Below are 24,429 nucleotides of genomic sequence, written 5' to 3'. Positions count from 1 at the left end.
TCAGCCAACAATGTCAACAGTGCAACTGTCCTCCGTGGGGTCCTGGGGAGAGTACTGCAGGACAGTAAGAGGGCAATGCCCCGTTGAGCCCTCCCTGCCCCCATTCCTGAGACTGGAACCTGGCACACTTTTGAGAATCAGGGAGGGTCTGTAGGGGTTAGCAATGCCTCACCCTCCTGGCTCTGTGGAAGGCAGAACTGCAGGAGGCTCTGGACAGATGTCTAATCCGAAAGACTCAGGCCCATGAAAGGAGGGACCTGGACTATAATCCATGGGGATTTCTGGATTATAGTAGGTATATGTTGAGTTTCTTTCTTTCTTTTTTTTTTTTTAAGAGAGAGAGAGAGAGAGAGAGAATTTTTTAATATTTATTTTTTAGTTTTCGGCGGAGACAACATCTTTGTTTGTATGTGGTGCTGAGGATCCAACCCGGGCCACACGCATGCCAGGCAAGCGCGCTACTGCTTGAGCCACATCCCCAGCCCCTCTTTTTCTTTTTTTTTTTTAAAGTACTGGGGCTTGAACCCAGGGGCTCTTTACCACTGGATTACATCCCCAGTCCTTTTTAAAAATTTGAGACAGAGTCGCTGAATTGTTGAGGCTAGGTATCAACTTGCAATCCTCCTACTTTGGCCTCGGAGTCACTGGGTTTGCAGGCATATGACACCATGACCAGCTTTGAGGTCTTTTTTTTTTTTTTTAAAGTATATATTTTTTAGTTGTATGTGGACACAATACCTTTATTTTATTTTTATGTGGTGCTCACAATTGAACTCAGTGCCTCACATGTGCTAGGTGAGTGCTCTACCACTGAGCCACAACCCCAGCCCCTTTGAAGTCATTTTTATAAGAAAGACACTAAGACACTATCCCTTTACCCAAGAGTCCTAAGCAAATGTTTCATTTTAAAATCTAATCCTTCCCCTCCAAAATTATGTAACAACTCACTTGTGTTTAGGTCTATATTTCCCTTATCTTATCTCAACAAGGAAACAGGCAATGAGTACAAGTCTGGGGCCTTGGTCTGAACAGGAAAGTTCACTTGCCCCCAACCCCCACAGCTCCAAGGACTCCCCAAATGGGGCACCTTGCCCTGAGCTGCTCAACTCCAATACTTTCAAGGTTACTTGAACTAGTTGGAGGCAGCACAGCTATCCTCTGAGAGCTAGACTAAACAATCCAAAGAAGAGCTGCTTCAACTAACTCAGTGACACTATCACATCTGAAGGCAGAAGTCAACACACCACTCAGGTCTACAATGTAGGTGGTGTCCAGTACTGTCCTGGAGAGACTCATCTATCCATTCCTCATGCTTGAAGTCACTAGAGTTGGATGGCGGGAGAAGATGGAGTCCTAGGGTTTGGGTGAAGTGTCACTCAAAGCACCTCCTCCAGTTCTAGAATTTCCCGTTAAGCAAGAAATCTTAAGATGATTAATTGGAGGACCAGGTAACAATAATGACTCTTTTCTTGACTTACAAGTCTTGAGGAACACAGCAGCAGGAGAATAAGCACATTCCATAAATGCTATCTTCAGGGTCACAGGAAACAAGTGGCTAGACAGATAGGGAAATAGGCTATTTACACTTTCACAGAATCCATCTTTTGTTTATTTCCACTAAAAGGAAAAATGCTAAAATAGTCACAGGTCCTACCTAAAAATTACCGAGCAAATTTTTTTTCCTGAGATTTCCATACAACTTTAAGACCAAAGTTCCCAGAACGGTGATTTCTTCTAAGAAATACATTAAATAGAATATATTAACTACAGGAAATGACATTGGTTCACTGAAATTTGTTCAGACACCTCATATCTTTTTTTTCCCCCCCAGTATTGGGGGTCAAATGCAAGGGCACTTTCCTACAGAGTTACATTTCTAGCCCTTTTTATTTTAAGGTAGGATCTCATTAAGTTGCTGAGGCTGGTTCTGGACTTGGCCTCCACAGTAGCTGGGATTACACCCATGGCCCACCATGCTCAGCTACCTCCCGTGTCTCTGATAGAGAGCCCTGGATAAAGTTTTTCTCTTTGTAGGTTGTACAAGTTTCCAGAAAAGATTTAATCCAAACACAACATGTTCTCCAGTTTCTTTTACCCCAGTCTTCCACCCTGCACACCTGCCCTAACATTCTTCACCTAACATCAGTACTCTTGCAATGAAAATTGGATCATGTTATTTCTTCACTGAAAAAGCCTTCAACAATGACAATGACAAAATAACACCTACTGAGCGCTTAGTACTGCCAGGCTCTTTTTGGAGCACTTTAGGTATATTGATTTACTCAGTCCTGATGAAGTAGGTATTACCCAGTTCTATACGCAAGGAAAGGGAGACAAGGAACAGTTAAGCAATTTGCATAAGACCATATGGAAGGGAGGAGGAGGAGGGAACTGAACTTTGGCAATCTTACTCTAGAGCCCCCATCTTTACCTAGTCTGTCCCCAGGGGTCACATGTTTCTATTCCTTTAAGGAGATGTCCATGACAACTGCCATCATTTGCTAAACACTTACAAGGTACAGGCTTAAAACATTTACTCTTGTATTTAATTCTATCACCAGGAACACTATTATAATATGATCTAGGACACTGGCCAGCTCAGAAGTCACCTGGCTAGGTGCACAGAACCTAACAACAGTGGAGCCTGCTGGGTGGCTGGCTGCACAGCCCTGCTCTTTCTGAGGATCCACACATCTCCCTTTCCTGCAGCCCTACCCACCTCAACACAAGACTGCACACATCAAGGTCAGAAAAGTACAGATTGGCGGGGCTGGGGATATAGCTCAGTTGGTATAGTCAGTGCTTGCCTCGGATGCACAAGGCCCTGGGTTCAATACCCAGCACCATCAAAACAAGAAAGAAAGAAAGAAAGAAAGAAGGAAAGAAAGAAAAAAAGAAAGAAAGGGAAGTACAGACTGAATAGATACTACAGAATTGAGAGGAGCAACTTCAGAGAGCTCAGGACCCCCCTGGGAAGGGGCTCACTCAGGAATTACTGAGGGAACTTCTAGATTCAGAAGCACCAGAGGATCCAGCACCAACTCCACATCAGTTCCGTGAGGGGAAGACCTCGTTGACAAACATACTGCTTAGGTGTTAAGAACCAGAATCCAAGTGAAAGTGCCAGCTGGTGAATCACAGGGTGGTGGCAGTAGCAGTTGTAGTGAATATGCGTGTGGAGGGTGTACATTTCAGGCAAGAATGAATTTAGGATGAATTTAGAGAATGAATTTAGAATGAATCGGGCATAACTTTCCTAAGTTCATATATGAATACACAACCAGTGTAACTCCACCTCATGTTCAACCACAAGAATGGGATCCTAATTAGAGAAGTTATACTCCATGAATGTAAAATATGTCAAAACACATTCCACTATCATGTATATCTAAAAAGAACAAATAAAGAGAGAATGAAATTCTGGCCAAAGACACAAGGAGTCATTAATAATAAACATCTGCCCAGGGAATGTATGAGAAAACAGTGATGTTTCTCAACCTGACGATTTTACAGAGACGTTTAAACTTATTTAGTGTGTACTGGAAAACTACTGGCCAAGGTCCCATTTCTTCATACAGGCAACCTTAGCTCACGCCAAGCTGGAAATGCCATAATATTTAAGAGTCCTAGAGAAAAGTGTGGTGCACAAGCTTGCAATTCATTTCCAGGACTCCTCCCCCAGCAGCTCCAGGACATCCCGAAGCCCGTCCCACCTGTTTTCTGCCCTTGCCTGAGGCCAACTGGGCAGCGGTGCCGTGTGACAACGCTCACAGAGGCTCCGTAGCCTCGGGCCAGTCACCCCACCACTCCCAGCCTCGAGTTGCCAGTCGGTAAAATGGGGATGCCATTAACAGTTAGCAACCAGGGGCGCAGGCGCGCCCCTGAACCCCTGACCACTCGGAGCACCGTCTGAGCCCAGGAGTTTTAAGGCCAGCCTGGGCGACACAGCGAGACGCCTGTCTCAAAAAAAAAAAACAAAAAACCGAAAAGGGTGGTCAGGGAGCAGGCGAGGCACTCCGTCTGTGGAAGCGCTTAGGAAACCTAAAATGCTGTGCCAGGGGGCGGCTGCTAACAGGCGGCTGGGAGGGGACCCGGAGCTCCGGGCTGGAGCCCCAGCTCCGTATTCCGAGTCACTTCCCCGCTAAACTTCGGCTGTCCTGACTCGAGGGGGGTGGAGACGCGGGTGGAGACAGCGCCGGGATCCCGCAGGACAGGGCCCCTTGCCGAGGAGGGGCGCGGCGCGGGGCCCCGGGAACGCGGCCCTGCGGGGCTACCGCTCCCCACGCGCCGGGCTCCGACCTCGCAGCCGCCCCACCCGCCGCCCGGGGTCCGCCCGCCCGACGGCGCCGCCAGCCAGTGGGCGACCGGGCGGCCCGGCTGGCGGCGGCGGCGGCGGCGCGGCCAATGAGGAGCGCGGTTGAAGCAAGGGGCGGGCGCAGCCGGCCCTCGCGTTGCGCCGGGACCGCTCCCTCCTCCGCCCTGAGCTCTGCTAGGCCGCAGACTCCGTGCTTCGAAGAGAGAAAAGGCCACTCACCGTCCCTTCGTTGCCGCTCCGCGCTTCCGTATCAGCTCGTCCAGGGAGATGTCCGCCATCTTGCGCCACCGAGCAAGCCAAGAGCAGCTTAGACGCCCTCAGCCCGCGAGCCCGCCCCTTCGGCCGCTACGGTGAGACGATCTGCTTCCGGCGTCCGTCCAACCAACTCTCGCGATAGTTCACACGAGGAAAGGACCGGAAGGGGCGTGGATATTCCCATCAGCCTTCGCGATGCGCACTCCTTATCTGCATAAAGAGGGTCTGAGCCCAGGGGGTCTGCTCTTTTTCCTGAACAAATGAAATTTAAAAGGTCATAAGAAATTAATAACAAGTAAAACAAACCTCAAAAGAATGAGGCTGTAAGTTTAACGAGCAACTCTGTACTCACCATAGGTTTAATAAGAATAGAATCTGCTACCCAGGAAATGTAGAGCTCTCTTTCTTTATGCCTTAAACTTATGAGTAAGGAAAATAACGATTCGGGGTGACGCCCGAATCCTCACTGCAAATGTGAGACGAATTTTTGAGCGGGTAAAGGTTGCCCCTAAGGTGACCCGCCTACTTTGCGGGATGCCTGGGAGTCGCGATCTGCCCGTCCCCTATAAATTGAAAAAAAGTAAGGTTTTTGAAAAGTTTTTATCTCTGAGTGGCTGGTGACGTTATCTTTCAGCGTGGGAAATTTTTCCTTTTTTGCAAGTATTTTTATATATAGTGAGCCACAGTGGTGGTTAGTAGTGACAAGTACTGTCCTCGGAACGGGAATTCCTCAGGTCCCGCTGGCTTTGAGGTTTTTCATCGTGTGATGTTGGTTTGGGTGAAAGCTGCAATTCCATTGGTCGCAGGATTTTCTCAAGCAAATCGCTCACGATTCTGCGCCTCTGCCCTCCTGTAAAATGGGACAAACGACGCTAGCCATTGGGCAGTTAACTAGTCCAGTTCGTTACTGTTCCATATGTGCCATGGCTCTTCATCTTGCACCCTCAAAACCAAGACGCTGGGTGGGATCCCCAGCGTCACTGATACAAAACACACGATTAGATCAAGTGGAGTTATGTCATTTGTGGGGGACAGGGATGGAACCCAAGGCCTGTACCAGTAAGCTACACCCCCAGCCCTTGAATTTTGTATTCAAGGAAGTTAAGAGAAAGGGAGGCCCACTGTCGAACTCAGCCCTGGGGCCAGCTGGACCTCAGGGCCAGATGCAGGGGAACCTGGAGGGGTCGGAGGAGCAGGGGTAAGGCCCTCTCTTGCCCTAACCTAGATAAGTTAAAGATTAAAATGGTACTTTTTCCCGAAGCCAGTACAACGAATCATTAACTGTGTCATTTAATTCTGGGATGGTGTCTCTCCCCTGGGCTTTGGAACCTTCTTGGAGTCTTTCGTTGTCCAAAGACAAGGATCACCTGCACTTAGGGGTGGGGACTGAGGTGGGGCAGCCCAGGGGCACTTCGGGGTCCTCCCAAGATCCCCTGCTTTCCTGGAGGGGAGAGTCCCTTTACACACCGCTGAGCCAGGCCTTGGGTCTGTCTGTGGACGCACAGGACTTTGGTGTGCACAAGCTGGAACCTCCAGCAATGCAGCTGGGCAGCAGCCAGAATTCCACTCCAAAGTGTTTGGAAATTGGCCCTGTTGTCCCAGGAGTGCACTGCACATGTGGGGCTGGGAGAGTCCGCAGGGACCTTGCATCTGTGCAAACTGCTGTCCCTGTGGGGTTCTGCCTCCTGGGGCACTTGGGCTCAGTGCTTGCTTAATGATATATGCATGGTTTGGTGTAAATAATTCTTTATTGCTCTTTCATAAGGTAGTTGCAGCTTTGTGTGGATCTACTGAATTCCTTGCATAGGAAGGTGGTACTGCCTGTGAGCTCTCTCCAGGGAACATAAAGGGGGCAGCTGAAAACGTTATTCAAGTGACCTCGGTCTGGGAGGAAAGGGACTTGGCTCCATGAGTGAACTGACCTGGTTCACTAATTGGTTCTGTTTTTGAGGTGCTGGGGATTGAACTGTAGGGCATGCTGGGTGAGAGTGGTCTATCACCCAGCCACAGCCCAGCCCCCTCAGCCTTTTGTGGATGGGGACACGGAGGCCAGAACAGGTCCAATTCCTCTTCTGGCCCTGTTTTCTCATCCTCAGACGGGACAGGAATGAGACCTGGTGTGTGTCAAGTGCTCCAAATAGTCCCTGCACACAGTGTGGGGAAGGGCCATGGGGGCCTGCAATTCCTAGGCAGAGTCATGGCCTTGCTCCTGTATGTGGCCCAGGACCAGGGGCAGTATGGAAGAGGGGCCATACCTCTCAACCCCTGAAGACGGGCATTTCTTCCTGCTCCACTCCACTCCTGCCTCCCTGGCCCTCACCACTTCCTCTGCCCCAGGACCTTTGCACCTGCTGTTACCACTCTGTGGAACACCTGCCCCAGTGGAATCGGCTCCTTCCCTTCTTGGAGCTCATGTGCATCTCCTGGGAGGTTTCTGCAGCCCAGCTTTAAGAACATTCCTCCCCTGGGCCTTGACCTATCTGCTGCCTTGAAGTCACCATCCTGCAAATGGTACGTCCTGTTGGTGTGTGGTGCCCTTCCCAGTGAGTACCAGGACCAGGGGGCAGTAACAGGAAGGGGACCCAGTTGAGCCCCACACGTGGGCCCAGGTGTGAAGGAGTGAGGGTGTACAGGGCTTTGTGCTCCTGAGACAGGCCTGGGGGCCTTTCCACAGGGAGGGACAAGGCTGAGCCCCCGGGGCCACACCCTGGCTGGACCTTCTTCCCAGAGCTGGAGCAGGAGAGCTCAGTGGTGGGTGCTGGTGAGGAGGGTGGGGGGCCGCCATCACTTCCAGACTGTCAGCTGGAGGCAAATGCGTCATGATCACCTGGGCTTCCGTCAAGGGGGGAAGCTGGGGGACACTGAGGGAAGCCGCTGGTGGACAGGGGCCCAGTCAGCCGTGGCCTCTGGCGGCCGCGGCTCTTTCCTAACTACCCACAGCTGACTCTGTCCGCGGCAGAAACAGACCCGGCTGCGGCCACAGTCGTCGGCATCAGCAGTTTTACTTCAGCTCTCAGCTGGGACAGCGGACAGCCACCGTCACGGCAGCTGGGACAGGAGGCACCGCTCAGGTCTCAGGGGGCAAGGCAGGCGGGCGGAGGCTGGGACAGAGGGACAGAGAAACGCCAGGTTCCCTGCGGGGTGACCGCTACCTGCCGGGCCCTCCCCACCAGGCCTGGGGGCCACCTCCCGGGGCAGGGGGGGGACTGCTGGGGCCCGGGGTGGGACGCAGCTTCTCACCCCTGCCACGCCCTCCCAGGGCCTTCAGGTGTGACCTGACTCTGCAGCGTGGGGGCCATGTCCCAGGGCCCTGGCTGGGACATTCTGGGTCACCTGCAGCTCTGGGCTGCCTTTCCGTTTGTCAACTGGGGCTGCCAGGAGGGCTGGGTGGGGCGCGGGCAGCAGCGTCGGCCTGTGCCTTGCTGTGGGGGGACCGGGGTAGACCAGGGGTGGCATCTCCGGTAAGAACCAGCTAGTGCCAGATGGGAAGCTGTTCCCAAGGTGGCCAGCAGTGGCCCACCTGAAACAGAACCTTGCTCCCAAAGGGCCCCTCAGGGGCCAGCTCAGCTGGTGACCACCAGGGCACGGGCAGGCCAGGCTGAACCCGGGGCCCCAGTGTGCGTGGGGGTGGACGTGGGGGAACCGATGGGAAAGAATGGCGGTGGGGGGCGAGGACGGACGTGGAGAGTTCCCGGCGACGCGCGTGGGGCCAGCGCCCGGCCATCAGAAGGCGAAGCAGAGCTCCTTGGGGTGACCCACGCGCTCCAGGTTGGGCAGGCAGGCGTACTGGATCATGGGCGGGGGGCCACACATCAGCACCAGCGTCTCCTCCCCGGGGGGCGGCAGGTGGTCCCGGATCATCTCCTCGTTCACAAAGCCCTGGCTGTAGTCCCAGGCTGTGGGCGAGAGACCAGGTGACTGCGGCTCGCTGACTGCCCGCTGCCCCCCACCCCCTTCCTTTCCAGCAAACACAGGCTGCAGAGGGTGACCGGCGGGCCCCACCCCAGCCCTAACACCTGTGGCTTTAGGCCCTGCCACTCAGGGGCCAGGAGCCCTTCAGCGCTCCTTGCGCTGCACTTCACAGTTTGCAAAGCCTCTTGCCTCCATCTGGCCTCTCTCGTGGCCCCCACAACCACCCGTGGGCTGACAGGGCAGGGCGTGCTGGCTCCATCTTATAGATGTGGACCAAGGTCATGCCAGGAGGCAGGGACAGTCAAGACACAAGCTGCACGTCCCACGGTCCCCGAGCCAGTGCCCGGCCCTGTGCAGGTCAGGGTGTGGTCCTCGTCCTCCCACAGGTTCTGGCCTGACTCTGCCCCCACAGGACATGGGCCCCTAGGAGAGGGCCTGGTCCACCGGGTGTCCTGGGCCTGGCACACAGTGGGTGCTCAGTGACTGAGCACGGCGGAACTTGTCCCCTGAAGCAGGGCTGCGGGCCTGCAGCAGCTCAGCCCCAGCTGTCCATCACAGTCCATCTCTGTCCCGCAGACCCCCAGCCACACCGTGCCCCCAGGGCCCCCTGGGTCTGGAGCGCCTTTTCATTCCAGGCAACTGGCAACGCGGGGGAGGGGGCGGGTGCTCGTGGACCCCCAGGGAAGAAGTGGACACCAACCTGCCCGCACAGTGGCCAGCAGGGGTGTGGCCCTGGGCTGGCAGGGCTGTGAGGGAGACGGGACCAGGTGGGGGCAGCAGGGAGGAAGAGGAGGCGGGCGTCCACCCTGGCTGCAGCCCGCCAGGCACCCCACACGCCCTGTGCCTCCGTCCCCACGTGTGGACTCAGTCCCTCCCGCCTGTCCCACAGAGGTCCAGGGGAGAGGGGTTCCCTGCTGCTCCCCAGCAAGGAGGGCGCCCGGGCCTGGAGCGCAGGGCAGGTGCTGGTCACCAAGCTGCGCCCCAGCCCAGGCCCCGTCTGGAATGCACCATTTTTTGAGATTTTTTCCAGTGGGACAAACACCAGTTGGGACCTAAGGGCACTGCAGCTGTGGCCTTCCCACATGACCGTGCCAAGCAGCTCAGCCCCAGGAGGTGCAGGGGCAGGCCAGCTGACGCCCACCGCCCGCCTCGAGCTTCCCACCTGAGGAGCCGCCGTGGGAGCCTGACCCCCGCCAGCCCCCAGTTCAGCTGGAGGGTGACACTCGGGCAGCTCCTCCCGCGTGGCTTGGGAGGGGGACAGGGATGGCCAGAGAGCGCGGCAGCAGGGCTGCACGCCCGCGGGGTGGCATAAGGAAGTGGCAGAACAGACAGAGGGACGCTGGGTCACCAGCACCTGCCTTTGGAGCCCCTACTGGCTGGGACAGTGGCTTCCTGCCCCATGTCCCCCAGCCCTGAGCACCCAGGTTTGTTCTTTGCCCCCGGAAAGAACCTTCTCAAAGGCCAGGGCAACGCGGTACTGCGGATGCCCAGGGTGAGGGGCGCGGGCTGACGGGAGGCACCTGCCCAGAGGGACCGCGCCCCCCGCGGCACCCAAGCCCGCTCACTGGGGCTCCTGGGGCAGGAGGGACCGAGATGCTGAGCTGGGCCGGGAAGTCTACTGCCCTGGGCGAGGGGTCTTCTTCTCCTGGACCCCGCCAGCCTCCCCTTGGCTGCCGGGAGACAGAGCGAGGCGCAGGCCGTGCGCTCGTGGGCACCTCGGCGCATTGGTCCACCTCATTCCCGGCTCCGCTTCGTGGCCCTGCCCTGGCTCCTCTTCCACCCCCTCGCACCTGCACCCCTGTGACTCCCCGTGTGACCCCCGAGCTTCCTGTCCCCCTCCTAGAACAGGGGGCACAGGGAACGTCTTCACAGCTTGGCCGCAGACTCGGAAGGACTTTGTAAAAGGCTACCTGGGAGAAGCCGAGCGCCAGACGTGAAATGTGTGGCTGAAGACACGCGTCCCTGGCAGGAGGGGGACTTGGTGTCCTTTTGTTTACACACGTGTTGGAGGGGGTTCCTGGGGAAACTGCAGGGGGCCGCCCGGTCCAACATCGTCGGCTCCTGTTGGACTGTGGGTCAGGCGGGAACAGATATCCCCATGACCCTAACTCCCCAGGAGGTGGCCCACATTGTCATATGCCACCAGCAGGGGTCAGCACTGGCCCTGCCTGGCTGGGGGCTAAAGTTGGACCTACCCTTGGGGCACCATTAGTCACTGAAGCCAGAGGGCCCACCGCAGCCCCCTGCCCCCCTACAGATAAGTAAGATAACGTTCCTTTTGTTACTGGAGAAAAAAAAATGCAGCTCCAGCTCCCAGGCCAGTGGCCCTGCGGGCTCCCCACAACCGGTGGAGGGTGTGGCAGGGAGGGGACTGGCTGGGAAGGGCTGACACCAGTCCAGCCAGAGGCCTGAGGACACAGCTGTCAAGTCCCGGAATCCACCAGGCCCAGGCCTGGCTCAGTCTGGAAGGCCTAGAACCCAATTTGGTCATCCCAGAGGGCGCCAGTCCCCAGAGCCGGCTGCTGTGGACAGAGCCTCCCGCAGCGGGCGCCGTGTGCCCCGTGCTGTGGAGGAGTCTGGGGGAACGGCCGCACTGCGCAGAGCAGGAGCAGGGCCAGCGCAGGAGGGGGACGCAGACCAGGAGGGTGCTCCAAGAGGCGAGCAGAGGAAGGGCCTGGAGAGGCCTGGCCACACAGGGCCCAGGCCGACCCCACAGGCCACCCCTGCAGGGGCCGGACACTCAGTTACCACCGCGCCCTCGGGTCTGGCTACCCTGGAGCCAGCACCACTGGCACTGCCCCCCAGGAAGCTGCGGCTGCTGCTCTCCTTCTGGCCACGGAGCAAGGTGCTTCTTGGCAAGTGGAGCTGGCCTGGTTCCCAGAGAGCAAGTTTTGGGGTGGCCCTCATTCACTGCCTCCTACACGGTCAACAGCCTGCCCACCTGGACGGGCAGAACGGAGGTGGTCACACCAGCCAGGCCCGCTCCCAGGCTGTGGTGGGAGGACAGTGGAGTCCGGCCGCGGCCACCCCGCCTCCCAGCACCACCCCAGAGAGCAGCCTCCTCCGTCCAGAGGGGCAGCGTCCTGGCTGCAGGACCGGAGCTGAGACCTAGAACAGGTCCAGCCCGGCTCTGGCGTTTCCTAGCTGAGCAACGTGGGCACTCACTTCCCCTCCCTGAGCCCTCACTCCTCATCTCAAGAGGGGCTCACACCACTGCCCCCTCACAGGGTCATGGGGACACCAAATGGGACGCACCAAGGGCCAGGGCAGCCACCCCCCTGGGGCCTCTCGCTCTCACCTTCAGGGGCTTTGTCCACCGTGTACCAGAGCTTGAAGCGGGCGGAATGTTCATTCCTCAGCTCCTCCAGCTCGGGCCGCAGCAGAATATCCTTCTCCGTCTGCAAGGACAGGGCCACCCTTGGAGACGCTCACCAGGGGCAGCCACCGCTCCCACACTGGGCAGACTTCCAGCAGGGCAGAGGGCACAGCCCACCAGAGCCCTAGGGACGCCTCACCTGCCCCCACCGCCCACCTAGGGAGCCCTGAGCTGCCACCAAGAGGGTCGTGGCGCCCACACGGGGCTGGGCAGCCTTTCAATGCCGCACACTACAAAGACAAGTGGCAAGACAGAGGCCCAAACCACAGGGGACACTCAACAGGACTCAGAACAGCACAGGGACGGCCACCCCGTCACCACGACCCCCAGGGGCTACGAGACCACGCAGGAACCGGCCCCTTCAGGTGGAGGCTTCGCTGCCCTCGGCCCTCCAGGCCAGCTTCGCAGCTCGGGGATCAGGGCCTACACCCCCATCAGGATCGCGGACACCACCCGCCCTCAACCTGGCCCAGCCCCTCTGCAGCAGCCCCACCAAGCAGCTCCCAGGCCTGCAGCTTTCGGTTCAGCATCACCCCCTCCAAGAAGCCCTCCAGGACTCCCCTGGGGGATCAGGGACTCCCCTTCGAGATCCTCTAACGGAGCCCCTGACCACAGGCCGATGCCCAGTGTCGGCAGGTCATTCAGAGACAGGGCTCCTCAGGTCAGTGTGCAGTGTCCCTGACCTCATGGGACTCTGAGAAACAAGGCCCAACAGCACTGCCAGCCAGAGAGGGGCAAACAGTGCTGGGTGGACACTCCCCAGCCAGGCAACCCAGGGAGGGTGACTTTGACCTTCAGGTGCATGATCCACGGGGCCTGAAGGCACTGAGGGGCACAGGGCAGAGGGCAGAAAGAGGACCAGCATGTACCTAGCCCTGCAGTGGGGTGGCCACCTGGCTGACAGGGAACAGCCCACATGTGGCCTGGCCCCTGTGGGACCCCACAGCTCCGCTCCCCAGCGCTCTCAGGGCCTCAGGTGGGAGGCACAGGCCCCTGCTGGCCCGGAGTGGGCGTCGACTGTGTTCCCAGGCTGTGGGGGGCAGCTCCCTCCAGCGGGGCCCAGGAGGTGGGGTGCACCTCCGCCCGTCTGCTACACAGAGCCTTCAGAGACCCCTCCTGTGCCAGCCATCCCCCAGCCAGAGCCATGTGGGACCCTGGGCAGCCTGTCCAGCCCCATCTCCTGGCGGTGGAAGCCAAGCTTACACATTTGGGTGACGTCCACTGACCTGGTTGGCAAAGAGCAGGTGGCAGACAGTGTGGTCATCCGGGTCCTTCATGATGGCGCGGATCACCTGCAGCATCGGGGTGATGCCTGCAAAACAGCACCTGCCTGTACCTGTGCCTCCTCCCACACCTGGACCTCGGCCCATGGCAACTCAGTGGGGGTCCCCGTACCTGTCCCTCCTGCAATCATGCCCACAGACTTCACCGTCTTGATGACAGGGTTGGATTTCTTGTCCGGGCGGATGGCAAACTTCCCTGGGGGAAGAAGGGGGGTGAGCCGGCTCAGTGGGCCAGGGTGGACTGGGCTGCAAGGGTCCAGGGAGGGGGCAGCGCCGCACAACCCAGGACAATTAGGGTGAGAGAGGAAGGTGGAGACCCAGGGCCCCACCAAGATGCCAGAGGGGATTCCAAGAGGAGTCTGCAGTCGTGGAGGCAGAGTGCAGAGGCTGGTGCAGGGGAGGCTGCCAGGGTCTTGTGCTGGCTTGTGTGGGGGCACTGAGTCACCCAGACAGGAGGTCTGCAGGATGGATCTGGCCCCAAGGGCAGCTGGCCAGCCACCCCGGTGCTGGCCACCTATCCCCTAAACAGCCAGGGAGGCTCAGGACGGCTTGCCCCACCAGTCTGCACCAGAGACTCGGGTCCCCCCAGCACACGCCTCTCCGGGTCCACGCAGCCCGGGGAGCCAACGCGAATCACCTTTGCCCTGGTAGACCAGCAGCCCGTTGGGGCCCCGGAACTCGATGGTGTCTCCGATCTGCATGTTTTCCAAGTACTGCGACATCTTCCCTCCATCGGGGAACTTGGGGTGGGTGTCCTTGAAGTAAACCTGCAGGACAACTCGTGCAACTTGGTCCCTGCCTCAGGGACGCGGGGGGTGCACCTCCTCTGGGTTCTCATGAGGCCCGTGTGGCCTTCTCCCGGAGGGACCCTCCCCCACCAAAGCTCACCACCCATGTCCTGTGCCCCAGGAATCTGCCCTCCACCCAATGTCCCTGGGAGAGCAGGGTCCCAACTCCCACTGGGACTCCGCTGGCCTGCATAGCAAAGGCCCCGGGACCCGGTCCTCCTGGCCCAGGTCTCTCCATCTGTCCAGTCATAAAACCATCAGCCTTGGAGTGGCCCCCTCCCCAGCCCTCAGGACCACGGCCCTGGGAAACGGGGATAACGCCCTGGGAGATGTGGGGAGACGGGACAGCGGCACTCTGCCAGGGCTGGGCCAGCGTCCAGGGGCACTGTGCTGGGCATGGCTCACGGGTAGAGCACCTGCCTAGCAGATGCGAAACCCTGGGTTCCACCTCCAGCACCAGGAAGAAAGGGGGGCCCAGTGACAGGGCTCAGGGGTCCCTGGAGGCGCTGGGCAGGGAGGCCAGGGACGTCTGCATCTTGACTGGGGAGTCTTGGCCCGCGGCCGACAGCCTGGGGGCTCTCACCTGCTGGGTGTGCTCTCAGATCGGGGTCGCCCCCTGAGCTGTGTTTCTAATCTTATAACGTGGGACTCGCTGCTGGTGGCAGTTTTCTCTCTTTCCACTCATGTGCATTTTTTTGTTTTGGGGGGTACCAGGGACTGAACCCAGGGCACTTAGCCACTGAGCCACACCCCCAGCCCTTTTCTGTATTTCATTAGAGACAGGCTCTTGCTAAGTTGCTTAGGGCCTCACTAAGTCGCAGACGCTGGCCTTGAACGTGCCATCCTCCTGCGTCGGCCTCCCAGGCCTCATGACCGTGCCCGGCGGCATGGTGTTGAAGATCCCTGCCAGGTGCTCGTCCCTGGTCTGCTGCTCTGACAGCTGCATCCTGTCCACGGTGGGCATCCACTTCCCTCCCCGTGACAGACCCCAGAGAACCCCTGGGCCCAGCTCCCTGAAGGACATCCACAGTTTCCTCACAGGCTCCCCAGTGGACCTGTGGGCCACAGAGGCCCTCTCATAAGCACGCTCGTCACCCGGCCGTCGCGCCTCGGGAGTGTGTGTCCACTCCAGCTGCTCAGCCTTCCTGGCCCCTTTCTGCAGATCGCCTGTCCTGGTTTCGAGACGCCCAGCCTGGCCCCTGGCCCCACCCTCTGCCGAGACCCCTCATTGGCTGTTGCTGGTAAACTATAATTTGCTGTTAACTCAGAAACAGGGGCAAGGAAGCACCGGGCCTTCAGAGACTGTGGGGACTCGGGTGTGGCTATGCCACACTGCCCCCTGAAGCCGCGCCTTGGGACCTCACCTTGATGACCAGGTCCACGAAGCCCTTGTCGTCATCACTGGACACAGGTGTGTAAGGACGAATGACCAGGTTCCCGTTGATGCGAGTGGAGAGGTAAATGTGCTGACCTGCAAGACAGGAGGGGTCACTCTGGGCAGGGGCAATCATGGCAGACCACCAGGGCCGTGCACCTGCCTGCATTCAAACCCCGGCCTGGTCTTGGTTCCCACGGCGCCACCACCCCCCCAGGGGGCCCCCAGCATTCCCAGCTCCCTACCTCTGTCCCTGCTGGCGCCACCACCCAGGACCCCAGGGACCTTCCACTCACATTCTAACAGACTCATCCCCCAAGGCCTGGGACGCTGTCACCTCCCTCTTGAAGCCCTTCTGCTCTCCCTGGAATTGCCAGGCGCCCACCTCGCTGACCTAGCGCCCAGGTCTGCAGCTCCCTGCAGCCAGGTCGGGTGGGACTCACCGATAGGGAGGCCCAGGATGTGCTGGGGCGACGGCAGGGCAAAGCGGAAGCGCCGGGTGTCGTGGCTGATGATCTGCAGAGAGGCCCAAAGCCGCCGATGGCACCTGGGGCAGGCGCACTGCCGCACCCCAGGCCCCCCCTCCCCAGGGTCCCTGTGCGTCCTTCTGAGAAGTGACGCTGACACGGGAGACGCGCTCACACCAGGGGCCCTCTGCTCCTGCTGGTCCCTCCCTGCCACAGCCCCAACAACAAGGGGGTCAGAGCAAGGATGGACCCAGGGCTCCAAAGGGAGGACATCGGGTGCCCAAAAGTGCCCCAGGGGAAGGAGGACCCAGCCCCAGCTGAGCCAGGGCCTGGGAAGAGCCGACACAGGCCACATGTGGCCCAGCTGCCCAGGTCCCGCTGCAAGACGGGCTCTAGTAGCCACTGCGGTGGCCCTGGAGACATGGCACAGCCAGGGCCAAGGGGGCTGTGTAGGGCGGTGGCCCGGCAGCCCCCACTCCCAGGAATCCGGGGCCTGCCACACCAAGAGCCCACAGCCAGGCCTCCGCTCTGCACGCTGGGCCCCGGGACAGCTGGGCTCCCTGGAGGTGGCTAAGAGCCAGGCCGGCTGAGGAAGGAGCTGAGACCAAGCCCAAGTCCTCCCTAGTTAAGTGGAGGGTCCATCAAGGCCAGGGAGCAACATGGTGAACCGGTCAGAGCTGGGACCAGACCCAGTGTCCTCTCTTGCACCAGGTGTCCGTATGTGGCAAGGTCCCCAGTGGACAGAGAACCATCACTTGGGGGAAGGACAATGGACTTTGCTAAAGGGACAGGTCATCACAGAAGCCTATCCTGGCCGGTCTCAGAACTCCTGACCCTTCAGAGGACAATGACCTCTGTGGTTCATGAGCAGAGACAAATGTCAGGGAGGACAGGGCCCAGGTGCCAGCTGGCATGGGCTTGCGGGTGGCCTCTCTGCCCCAGCCCAGACCTCAAAGCTGCCTCCCCAGACTCGGCCCTCAGGGCAAATGGAGCCTCAAGCCTCCCAGGAGTGGAGTCCAGGATTACTGAGTGGTCAAGGTCAGACATTTTTTGTTGGGATTACAGAAATGAGAGAAGCCACTGGGAACTATGGGGCTGGACAACCTCCAGGCTCCAAAGAAGCAACAGCAGGCCACCAGCCACCGGCCAAGCCAGAGGGCAGCGTGGGAGGGCAGAGACTGACTGCAGGACATCTGCACCTGCTCAATCAAAGGGACCGGTCCTTTGTGTAACATCCCTGTGACAAACACTGGACTGTCATTCAGAAACGAAGCGGCTTTGGATTAATCATGAACAGATATCCACGCCCCAGGGCCGCGCCAAAAAGAAAACCAGGTTAGCCACAAAGAACCCGGCGTGCCCCTATCTGTCCTGCGCACGTCACAGGCGTGTGAATGTCATGCCCAGAAGACGGCCCACGTCACAGGCCAACTCACGGCCAGCGCCCCCCACCGGGCCTGGGACGCAGTGACGGATGGGGCTGGGGCCAAGGGACCATGCAACCTCACAGTTTTCACAGTGAGCGCGTCGGGACCTTTCGTACTTCTAGAATCCAAAAACGTCAACAATTTAAAAAACTGGTTTCAAAATATTATGATTTCGGGCTGCGGCTGGGGCTCAGGGGCAGAGCGCTTGCCTAGCATGTGTGAGGCCCTGGGTTCGATCCCCCAGCACCACATACAAATAAACAAACAACTAAAAAAATATTAAAAAAAAAAAAACAAACTACCATTTCATTTTGGTTAAAAAAGAAAAAAAAGAGCATGTGTCCACATGCATATAAAATATACGGAAAGGGGGAGAGGAGCGATTTATTTTTTATTTTGCGATTTTTTGCTTCTGTCTGGTTTTTAATTTTTCTAAGAACTTGGGATCCCCTTGGTCCCAGAAGCTGCAGGCTCTAGCCGCAGGGATCCAGCGGGGCTCAGGTCAACCCTGCTGGACACCAGGGTAGGGGGAGGCCGGGCCTGGAGCAGAGCCTTTTCTGCCCCGTGACTCAGGCCTCCCTGCCATGCCTTCCTAAGGCACCGAACAAGGCCAGGAAACAGCCCTGACCAGGCGGCCAGGCGACAGATGGAGCAGCCTTCGGTCCTGCTCAGAGGACCAGGAGAGGAGACCAGAGGGGGCAGGAAGCCGGGGCCACAGGGAATCCATGCAGACGCAGAAAATGGACAGATCTTCCGGGTCCGCATCCCAAGGAACTGGGAGCCCTGTTCCCTCATCTTCTAAACGGGGTGCGCACCCCAAGTCATGAGGAGCTGAGGCCAAGCCCTAGTCCTCCTTAGTTAAGCGGAGGGTCCATCAAGGCCAGGGAGCAACATGGTGAACCGGTCAGAGCTGGGACCAGACCCAGTGTCCTGATTGTCCCCCAGGCTCTCTGGCACCAGGTGTCCGTATGTGGCAAGGTCCCCAGTGGACAGAGAACCATCACTTGGGGATAGGACAACGGACTTTGCTAAAGGGACAGGACATCACAGAAGCCTATCTTGACCTTCCAGGGGCTGAGTGGGGTCAGAGACCTGGTTTCAATCCCCCTGCCACTTCCTGGTGGCCTCGGCAAGAGACGTCACCTTGCTCTCTGCACCTATAAAATGGGCAGAGAACTGACAGGGACCAGAGTAGGTGCCCAGGACACCAGGGGACGCCCGGCACCCACCTCCTTGTCGATGAGCCGCAGCGGGTACTTGATGTCGGGGCTCTCGAGGGTGATGGCAGGCGAGGACCGCTGGAACAGCTTCATGAGCAGGCTGTAGAGGAACCAGACCGGGGACAGCACCGCGTGGCCCAGCTGCAAGGACAGGGGTGGACCCACCAGGTCAGCTCAGGGCAGGAAGGAACCCGGCAGACACCAGTCGGTTCCCACCCCAGACCCCTGCCCACCCCACCGCCCACCTGCAGGCGCTCCACCATCCACCCGGCTGCCTGCTGGGGGAAGCTACAAAACCGGACAAATGACACCCGTCCCCGTACTCCTCAGTCTTCTGAGCTCAGCACCCGGAGAAAAAGTCCCTGGAAAAGCTCCACGTCCCCTGGAACAGGGACTCAGACAGTGACACATCTGAACAGATATTCCTTTCTCACTCTGGCTGCTGGGAAGCTCAGCGTGAAATTAGCCCCGAGCACTGTGTCTTCGGAGCACTCGCTGGGAGCCGTGCCCTCTGAGGGCCTCCGCTGCACACTAGGCAGAAGGCCAGGGCCCAGAGAGCTGTGGCCCTCGCCTGCGAGAAGTGACTCAGCTGACCCAAGCCCCACTGGCTTGCTGTGGTAGCCTCTGCAGGAGACAGGAGCCACCTGGTGGCCCTAAGAAACTGGGTTCAAAGGGGCAGTGGAGCCCCGCAGGCCTCTTAGGTGTGGACGGCGGGTGGGTCCTTCGGTGGATCGGAGTGGGTGATCATTGATTCGTCTACACCTACTTAGCTGCGCTTTGTAGACTGAGTAAGGGAGGAAGCTCCAGGTGGGGCTCAGCCCAAAGAAGCAACAGCCTGCCACCGGCCACCGGCCAAGCCAGAGGGCAGCGTGGGAGGGCAGAGACTAACTCCAGGACATCTGCCACCTGCTCAAATCAAAGGGGCAGGTCCTTTGTGTAACATCCCTGTGACAAACACTGGACTGTCATTCAGAATGAAGTGGCTTTGGGTTAATCATGAACAGACATCCATGCCCCAGGGCCGAGCCAAAAAGAAAACCAGGTTATCCAAAAGGCCCACAGCTGTCATCCCATCAGCTCTGGAGGCTGAGATAGGAGGATCGGCAGTTCAAAGCCAGCCTCAGCAATGGCGAGGCACTAAGCAGCTCAGTGAGATGAGACCCTGTCTCTAAATAAAATATAAAATAGGGCTCGGGGTATGGCTCAGTGATCCAGTGCCCCTGAGTTCAGTCCCCAGTACCCCCCACCAAAAAAAAAAAAAAAAATCTAAGGCCAAAGAAGTGGACCAGCTACGGAGGCTCCAAGGGGTGGAACGCTCAGGGGGAGGGAGGGCAGAGGTGCTCTGAGCTGCCCGTCTGCAGTCACAGTCCCTTTGTTGGGCTCAGAACAAAACGCCTCTCCCAGCTGAGGCCTCACCCTGGGGTTCCCTGGCATGTGACCAATGGGTCTACAAGGAAGGGCCGAGGGTGCCCATAGCCCACCCGTGCCACGGCCACGGAGCACGTCTCACCACCACCCAGCCACCCCACGGCGGCTCGCCCATTCTGGGGCTCTTGGCTCTGGTGGGCAGCATGGGCTCTGAGGTCAGAAAGACCTGGGTTCAAGTCCCAGCTCAGGACCTTGGGAACGTCTTCCCAGGTCCCGTACTGGACTATGACAGCCCCGGCCCCTCTCTGGAATCCATGGGGACAAGGACACTCTGACGATTTCCCTGTGATGGATGGGGCCATGCCAAGCAAGAAGCCATATCCCCCAGGGGAATCGGTGCAGGGTCAGGTGAGTGAGGACAGGTTCGCAGAAGTCACCCCTGTTGGGAGCCCTGGCCATGAACTTGAATGACACGAGCCAGTGGGGCTGTGTGGTGCACCCCGAGGTTTAATTTCCCCCAGCACTGCCGTTCAAGTGCACAGTCAAGTGTCACGCACAGCCCCCTGCCCTGGGGACACATCCTGCAGCTCCACCCCAGCCTCCACCTCAGTGGCAGGAGGTAGGGACACCTCTCTTCCCATCTGACAAATAAGGGCCCTGGGGGGGGGCCTGGGCCTTGGTTCCCAACGTTCTGTGGCTCACCCCACCTCGCTCTTGCCTGTGTCAGGGCCCTGGACTCTGGCCAGTGCTCACACCCACCCGGACCAGCCCAGGGCTCAGCTGCTGAGCCAGCTCCCGTGTGTTCCCAGGTTCCCTGGAGTGTCTTGTCCCCACTGCCCCGGTCCTCAGTGCAGGAAGCACTCAACAAATATTTGTGGAATTAATTACTGAAGAGACAACAGCAACCCCCTCCCTTTTTGTCTGGAAGTTTCCAGAACTAGGACAAGAGCCCAGCCCATCCTGTTTGTCTCATGCCCTCCGCCAGGCGGCCTGGGGTCTGGGCTGCTCCTTCGCCTGCCTCCACCCTGAGGGTGCAGAGGGTGCAGAGGAGCAGACTCACAGGGCGCCCCTATTTGTGCACAGCCAACCAGCGCTCTGCCCCACTGCCTCACACCACCCCAGGCTGCCGTCCACCAGGGAGTTGCTCCCTCCCATTTCAGGTGAGGACAATGACCTAAGCCCAGGGACACTTATGGCCACTGAAAGCAAAGCAGTGAGGTTGTGGCTCAGAGGTAGAGCGCTCGCCTAGCACGCTTGAGGCACTGGGTTCGATCCTCAGCACCACATAAAAATGAAATAAAGAGTATAACTAATTAAAACAAATAAAAAATTAAAAAAAAAAAAAAGCAGTGGACTTTTTTGTGGGGGCACCAGGGATTGAACTCAGGGGCACTTAACCACTGAGCCACTCCCCAGCCCTTTTTTAGATTTTATCTAGAGACAGGGTCTCACGAAGTTGCTGAGGCTGGCTTTGAACTCGCCATCTTCCTGCCTCGGCAGTCTCTGGGATTACAGGCGTGCGCCACTGCACCTGGCAGAGGTGAACTTCTGATGTGTAAAAATTCCTATCTGGCAGCTGTGGGCAGACCCCCCCACCCTAGGAGCACGAGCCAAAGGGGCAGAGGTCACCGTGGCCAGGAGACTGGAGGGTGAGGCCTTGCTCTCTGCTCCCGCCCATGGGAGTAGAACAGGCTTGGCCCCATCCAGGTCCCCAGCAAACCAGCAACAAACCGGAGATGCCACGGCCCTCCCCAGGTCCTCCTCAGCTGTGCAGGGGGCACGCACACCCCACCCCCCCATCCAGCCACCTGGAGGACCTCAGGGCAGCTGCCTCCCAGCTCTGCCCCACCAGGAAACCCACCGCCTGCCTCTCCTTGCACCCAGGACATCCCCAGGGAGCCCAGAGACAGTCCCTAGCTCTCTCACCATGGTCAACAGGCTGCTCCCAGGCAGGTGCCCTGCCCAGCTGCCCACCCCTGCAATTCCTCACAGGGACCCTGGGACCCACTCTGCCCAGGCCAGGGATGGGAGGGGAGAGAACCAGCTCACCCACAAGTGCCAGCTCCCTGGCCTGGGGCTCGGACAAGCCAAATAGCAACTTGTTTACCTGTCCGCCACCAGACCGCCTGCTGTCCCACCAGGATCTGAGGGCCCACCTCCCTCACCGCCCTATTCTAAGCAGAAGGAAGTGGGAGGGAGGAGAGGAAGTCCTGTAAGGGGGGCTCTGGGCTGGGCTAGGAGTGTGAGTGAAGGAATCAGGAGGCGGCAGGTGGATGGCTCAGCTGCTCTCCACGGGGGAACAGGGCCATGCTTCCCTGGGCTGGGGGTGCTGGGCCACAAGGCACAGAGCTTCCAGGGGCAGTGGGAACACCCTGTACCCCCTACCTGTGGTGTGGGCCTGTGGGGGCCTGCTGAGCGCTCAGGCTGGGCTGGAAGCTAGGGAGTCCAGGACAGCAGGCCAAACCGCCAATGTTCTCCCCAGATGGATGGCCGACTCTAGTGCCAACCCCTGGACCAGGTCCCCCAAAGTGTGGAGGAGGCCTCCCGCGGGGCCTGCACCACCCAGATAAGACCTGATGCACTCAGCCCAGCGGCCTCTGCCAGGGCATGCAGCATGCCTTGGATGGGCAGGTCCAGAGGCCTGGCTCAGGGCATGCTGTGGGTGTCAAGGCCCAAGCTGGGGTCCCAGCAGAACCTACAATGCCGGGGCAATCCCAGACACCCTTTGGACAGATGAGGCCAGGGGTTGGTGGAGATGTCCTGCTCCTAGACATGGCTCTGCCTCTCACAGGGTCTGCTCACAGCACAAGATCAGAGCAGCAGCAACTGGGCCAGAAAGCGAGAAGCCCCTGGAAAGCAGAGCAGGGAAGGGGTGGGCGGGAGGCCTCAGACCTCTGAGGCTGCCCTTGGTCCGGGTGTCCCCCAGGTCCTGGGCAGGCTCACTTTGATAAGCAAATGCTCAGCACAAGAGGCTTCTGCCCAGAGTGGGGAGGAACGTGCCCTGTACGAGGTGGTGCCTGGGGTGGAGGTGGCCTCTGCTCCCAGTGCAGCCTTCCCACACTCAGTGAGCCACCCCTGGGGCCAGGGGGTGTGCCTAGGGGCGGTGTCCGCCCTCTGTAGTCACAGCTCTGTCCACACCGGGCACAGCCTCCACTCCCTCCACAGTTGTTTTTAAGAAACTGGAGAGAGGGAACTGGCCCAGGGGTGCACACCTGTCGCCCCAGCTACTTAGGCAGAGGTGGGAGGGGCACTAGAACTTAAGATCCGTCTGGGAAAAGCAGGGAAAGAAATCAGAGAGGACAGGGCCTGGGGGGAGGGGAGAGGGGCAGGGCGGGCCTGGGAGGAGGGGAGGGGGGAGGGGAGGGAGGCCTGGGCCAAGCAGAGTGACAGCATGAGTGGACAATGCTGCCCCACAGGTCCAGGATCCCGCGGTGCTGCGGGCCGCGGGCCAAGTCTGGGTGGCATTTCTTCATCTGCGAAATGGAGCTAACGGCGCCGCCTCAAAGTAGGGTGGCCGCGCAGCCTTGCTGGGGCAGGGGCAGCCGAGCCTCGGGAGCGCCGCGGCCCGCCAATCAGACCAGCCCCGCGGTCCCACCCGGCGACGCGGCGCCGCACGCGCCCCCCGCCCCGCACGCCACGCGCCCTCCGCGCGCGCCCGCGCCGCGCCCACCCTCCCGCGCCCACGCGCCCGCCCCCGCCCCCGCCGGCCGCACACACCCATCTGCGCACTTCAGCGCCGCACGCGCCCGTCGCAGCCTCGCCCCGGCCTCGGCGCTGCGCGCGTCACACGCCCGCTCTCACGGGCGCGGGGCAAGAGCCGCGGTGGCCCCCGCCCGGCGTCCGCCGGCCGCGCACCCCGCCGCCTACCGTGCTCAGCTGGGCCCCCATGGTGCCGCCGCGCTGCGCTGCTCCGCCGCCGCCCCGTCCGCCGGCCGCCGCCCCAGCCCGGCCCGCCCCGGCCGCGTCACCTGGGGGCGGGGCCGCCCGCCGGGGCCAGTCGCGGAGGGCGCCGCCCGCTTCCGCCCGCGAGGGCCGCGCCCCGGCCGCCCGGTGGCCCGCGGCGCTGGGGACAAGATGGCGCCAAGAGGGACGGAGCTGCGCGAGCTGGCTCCGCCCGGGTCCCCGAGCTGCGCCCCCGGGCCACTGCCCACTGCGGCCCAGGTGCCTCGGGCCAGCCCTTGAGCCTTCTTCAGGGGTCAGGTCCTCTGGCCCCTGCTCCACCAGGGCTGCCCTGACCCTTAGTGTCGCAGCATCTCTCCACAGCCATCTCTGTACCACTGGGCATTTATCTGAAGTCACCCTGCGTGTTCCCTCCGGAGGGTCTGGCCCACGCGCACCACCCGCTAGTGAACTCTAGGCTCCTTAGGGCTGGGGCCTGGCTGCTTAGGAGTCCACTGCCTGCCTGGAGTAGCACAGAGCTGCCTGGTCTTAGCATGTGGCTTTAGCACCTTGCGTTCTAGGCCACAGAGTCTTGTCTGAGGCTCCTCCTGTCCCAGGATCATCAGGTCTTCATTTCCTTATTACACCTGGATTAATAATGTGAACAGGTGTTATGTTGGAGTTTCTTGTGACATTTGGAGGGGACTGACTTGATTTTCTCTCCATCATTTTTACAAGCTGTGACAAATTCCCACCACACTCTT

General features: G+C 59.4%; 2 protein-coding genes and 1 non-coding gene across 4 annotated transcripts in view; 1 reads left to right on the top strand and 2 right to left on the bottom strand.

Annotated features, from left to right (window-relative positions):
• The window catches only part of Poldip3 (DNA polymerase delta interacting protein 3), a 32,286-nt gene extending 27,301 nt beyond the window's left edge, over positions 1-4,985 (bottom strand). For both annotated transcript variants that reach the window (XM_026394347.2, XM_026394346.2), the window contains exon 1: positions 4,535-4,985. In XM_026394347.2, the coding sequence (XP_026250132.1) occupies positions 4,535-4,593 (59 nt within the window). In that variant the 5' untranslated portion in view covers positions 4,594-4,985. The remainder of the gene's footprint in view (positions 1-4,534) is intronic.
• LOC113186812 (U12 minor spliceosomal RNA) lies at positions 4,980-5,129 on the top strand. Its single transcript, XR_003301335.1, has one exon. It is a non-coding gene; the product is annotated as a U12 minor spliceosomal RNA (small nuclear RNA).
• A 2,424-nt stretch (positions 5,130-7,553) lies between these two features.
• Positions 7,554-23,735, bottom strand: Cyb5r3 (cytochrome b5 reductase 3). The gene is made up of 9 exons (XM_077798720.1): positions 23,654-23,735; positions 18,428-18,559; positions 15,748-15,820; positions 15,294-15,400; positions 13,779-13,908; positions 13,254-13,337; positions 13,085-13,170; positions 11,781-11,880; positions 7,554-8,466 (listed from the first exon to the last, which is right to left on the bottom strand). Exons 1-9 carry the CDS (start codon positions 23,672-23,674, stop codon positions 8,294-8,296), a joined length of 906 nt encoding a protein of 301 aa, XP_077654846.1. The 5' UTR covers positions 23,675-23,735; the 3' UTR covers positions 7,554-8,293.
• Positions 23,736-24,429: the final 694 nt, after the last annotated feature.

Source organism: Urocitellus parryii, chromosome 5 (genome assembly GCF_045843805.1).
Source record: "Urocitellus parryii isolate mUroPar1 chromosome 5, mUroPar1.hap1, whole genome shotgun sequence".
NCBI lineage: Eukaryota > Metazoa > Chordata > Mammalia > Rodentia > Sciuridae > Urocitellus > Urocitellus parryii.
The sequence above is the reverse complement of the archived record's forward strand: the minus strand, read 5'-3'. Positions and strand labels throughout refer to the sequence as shown.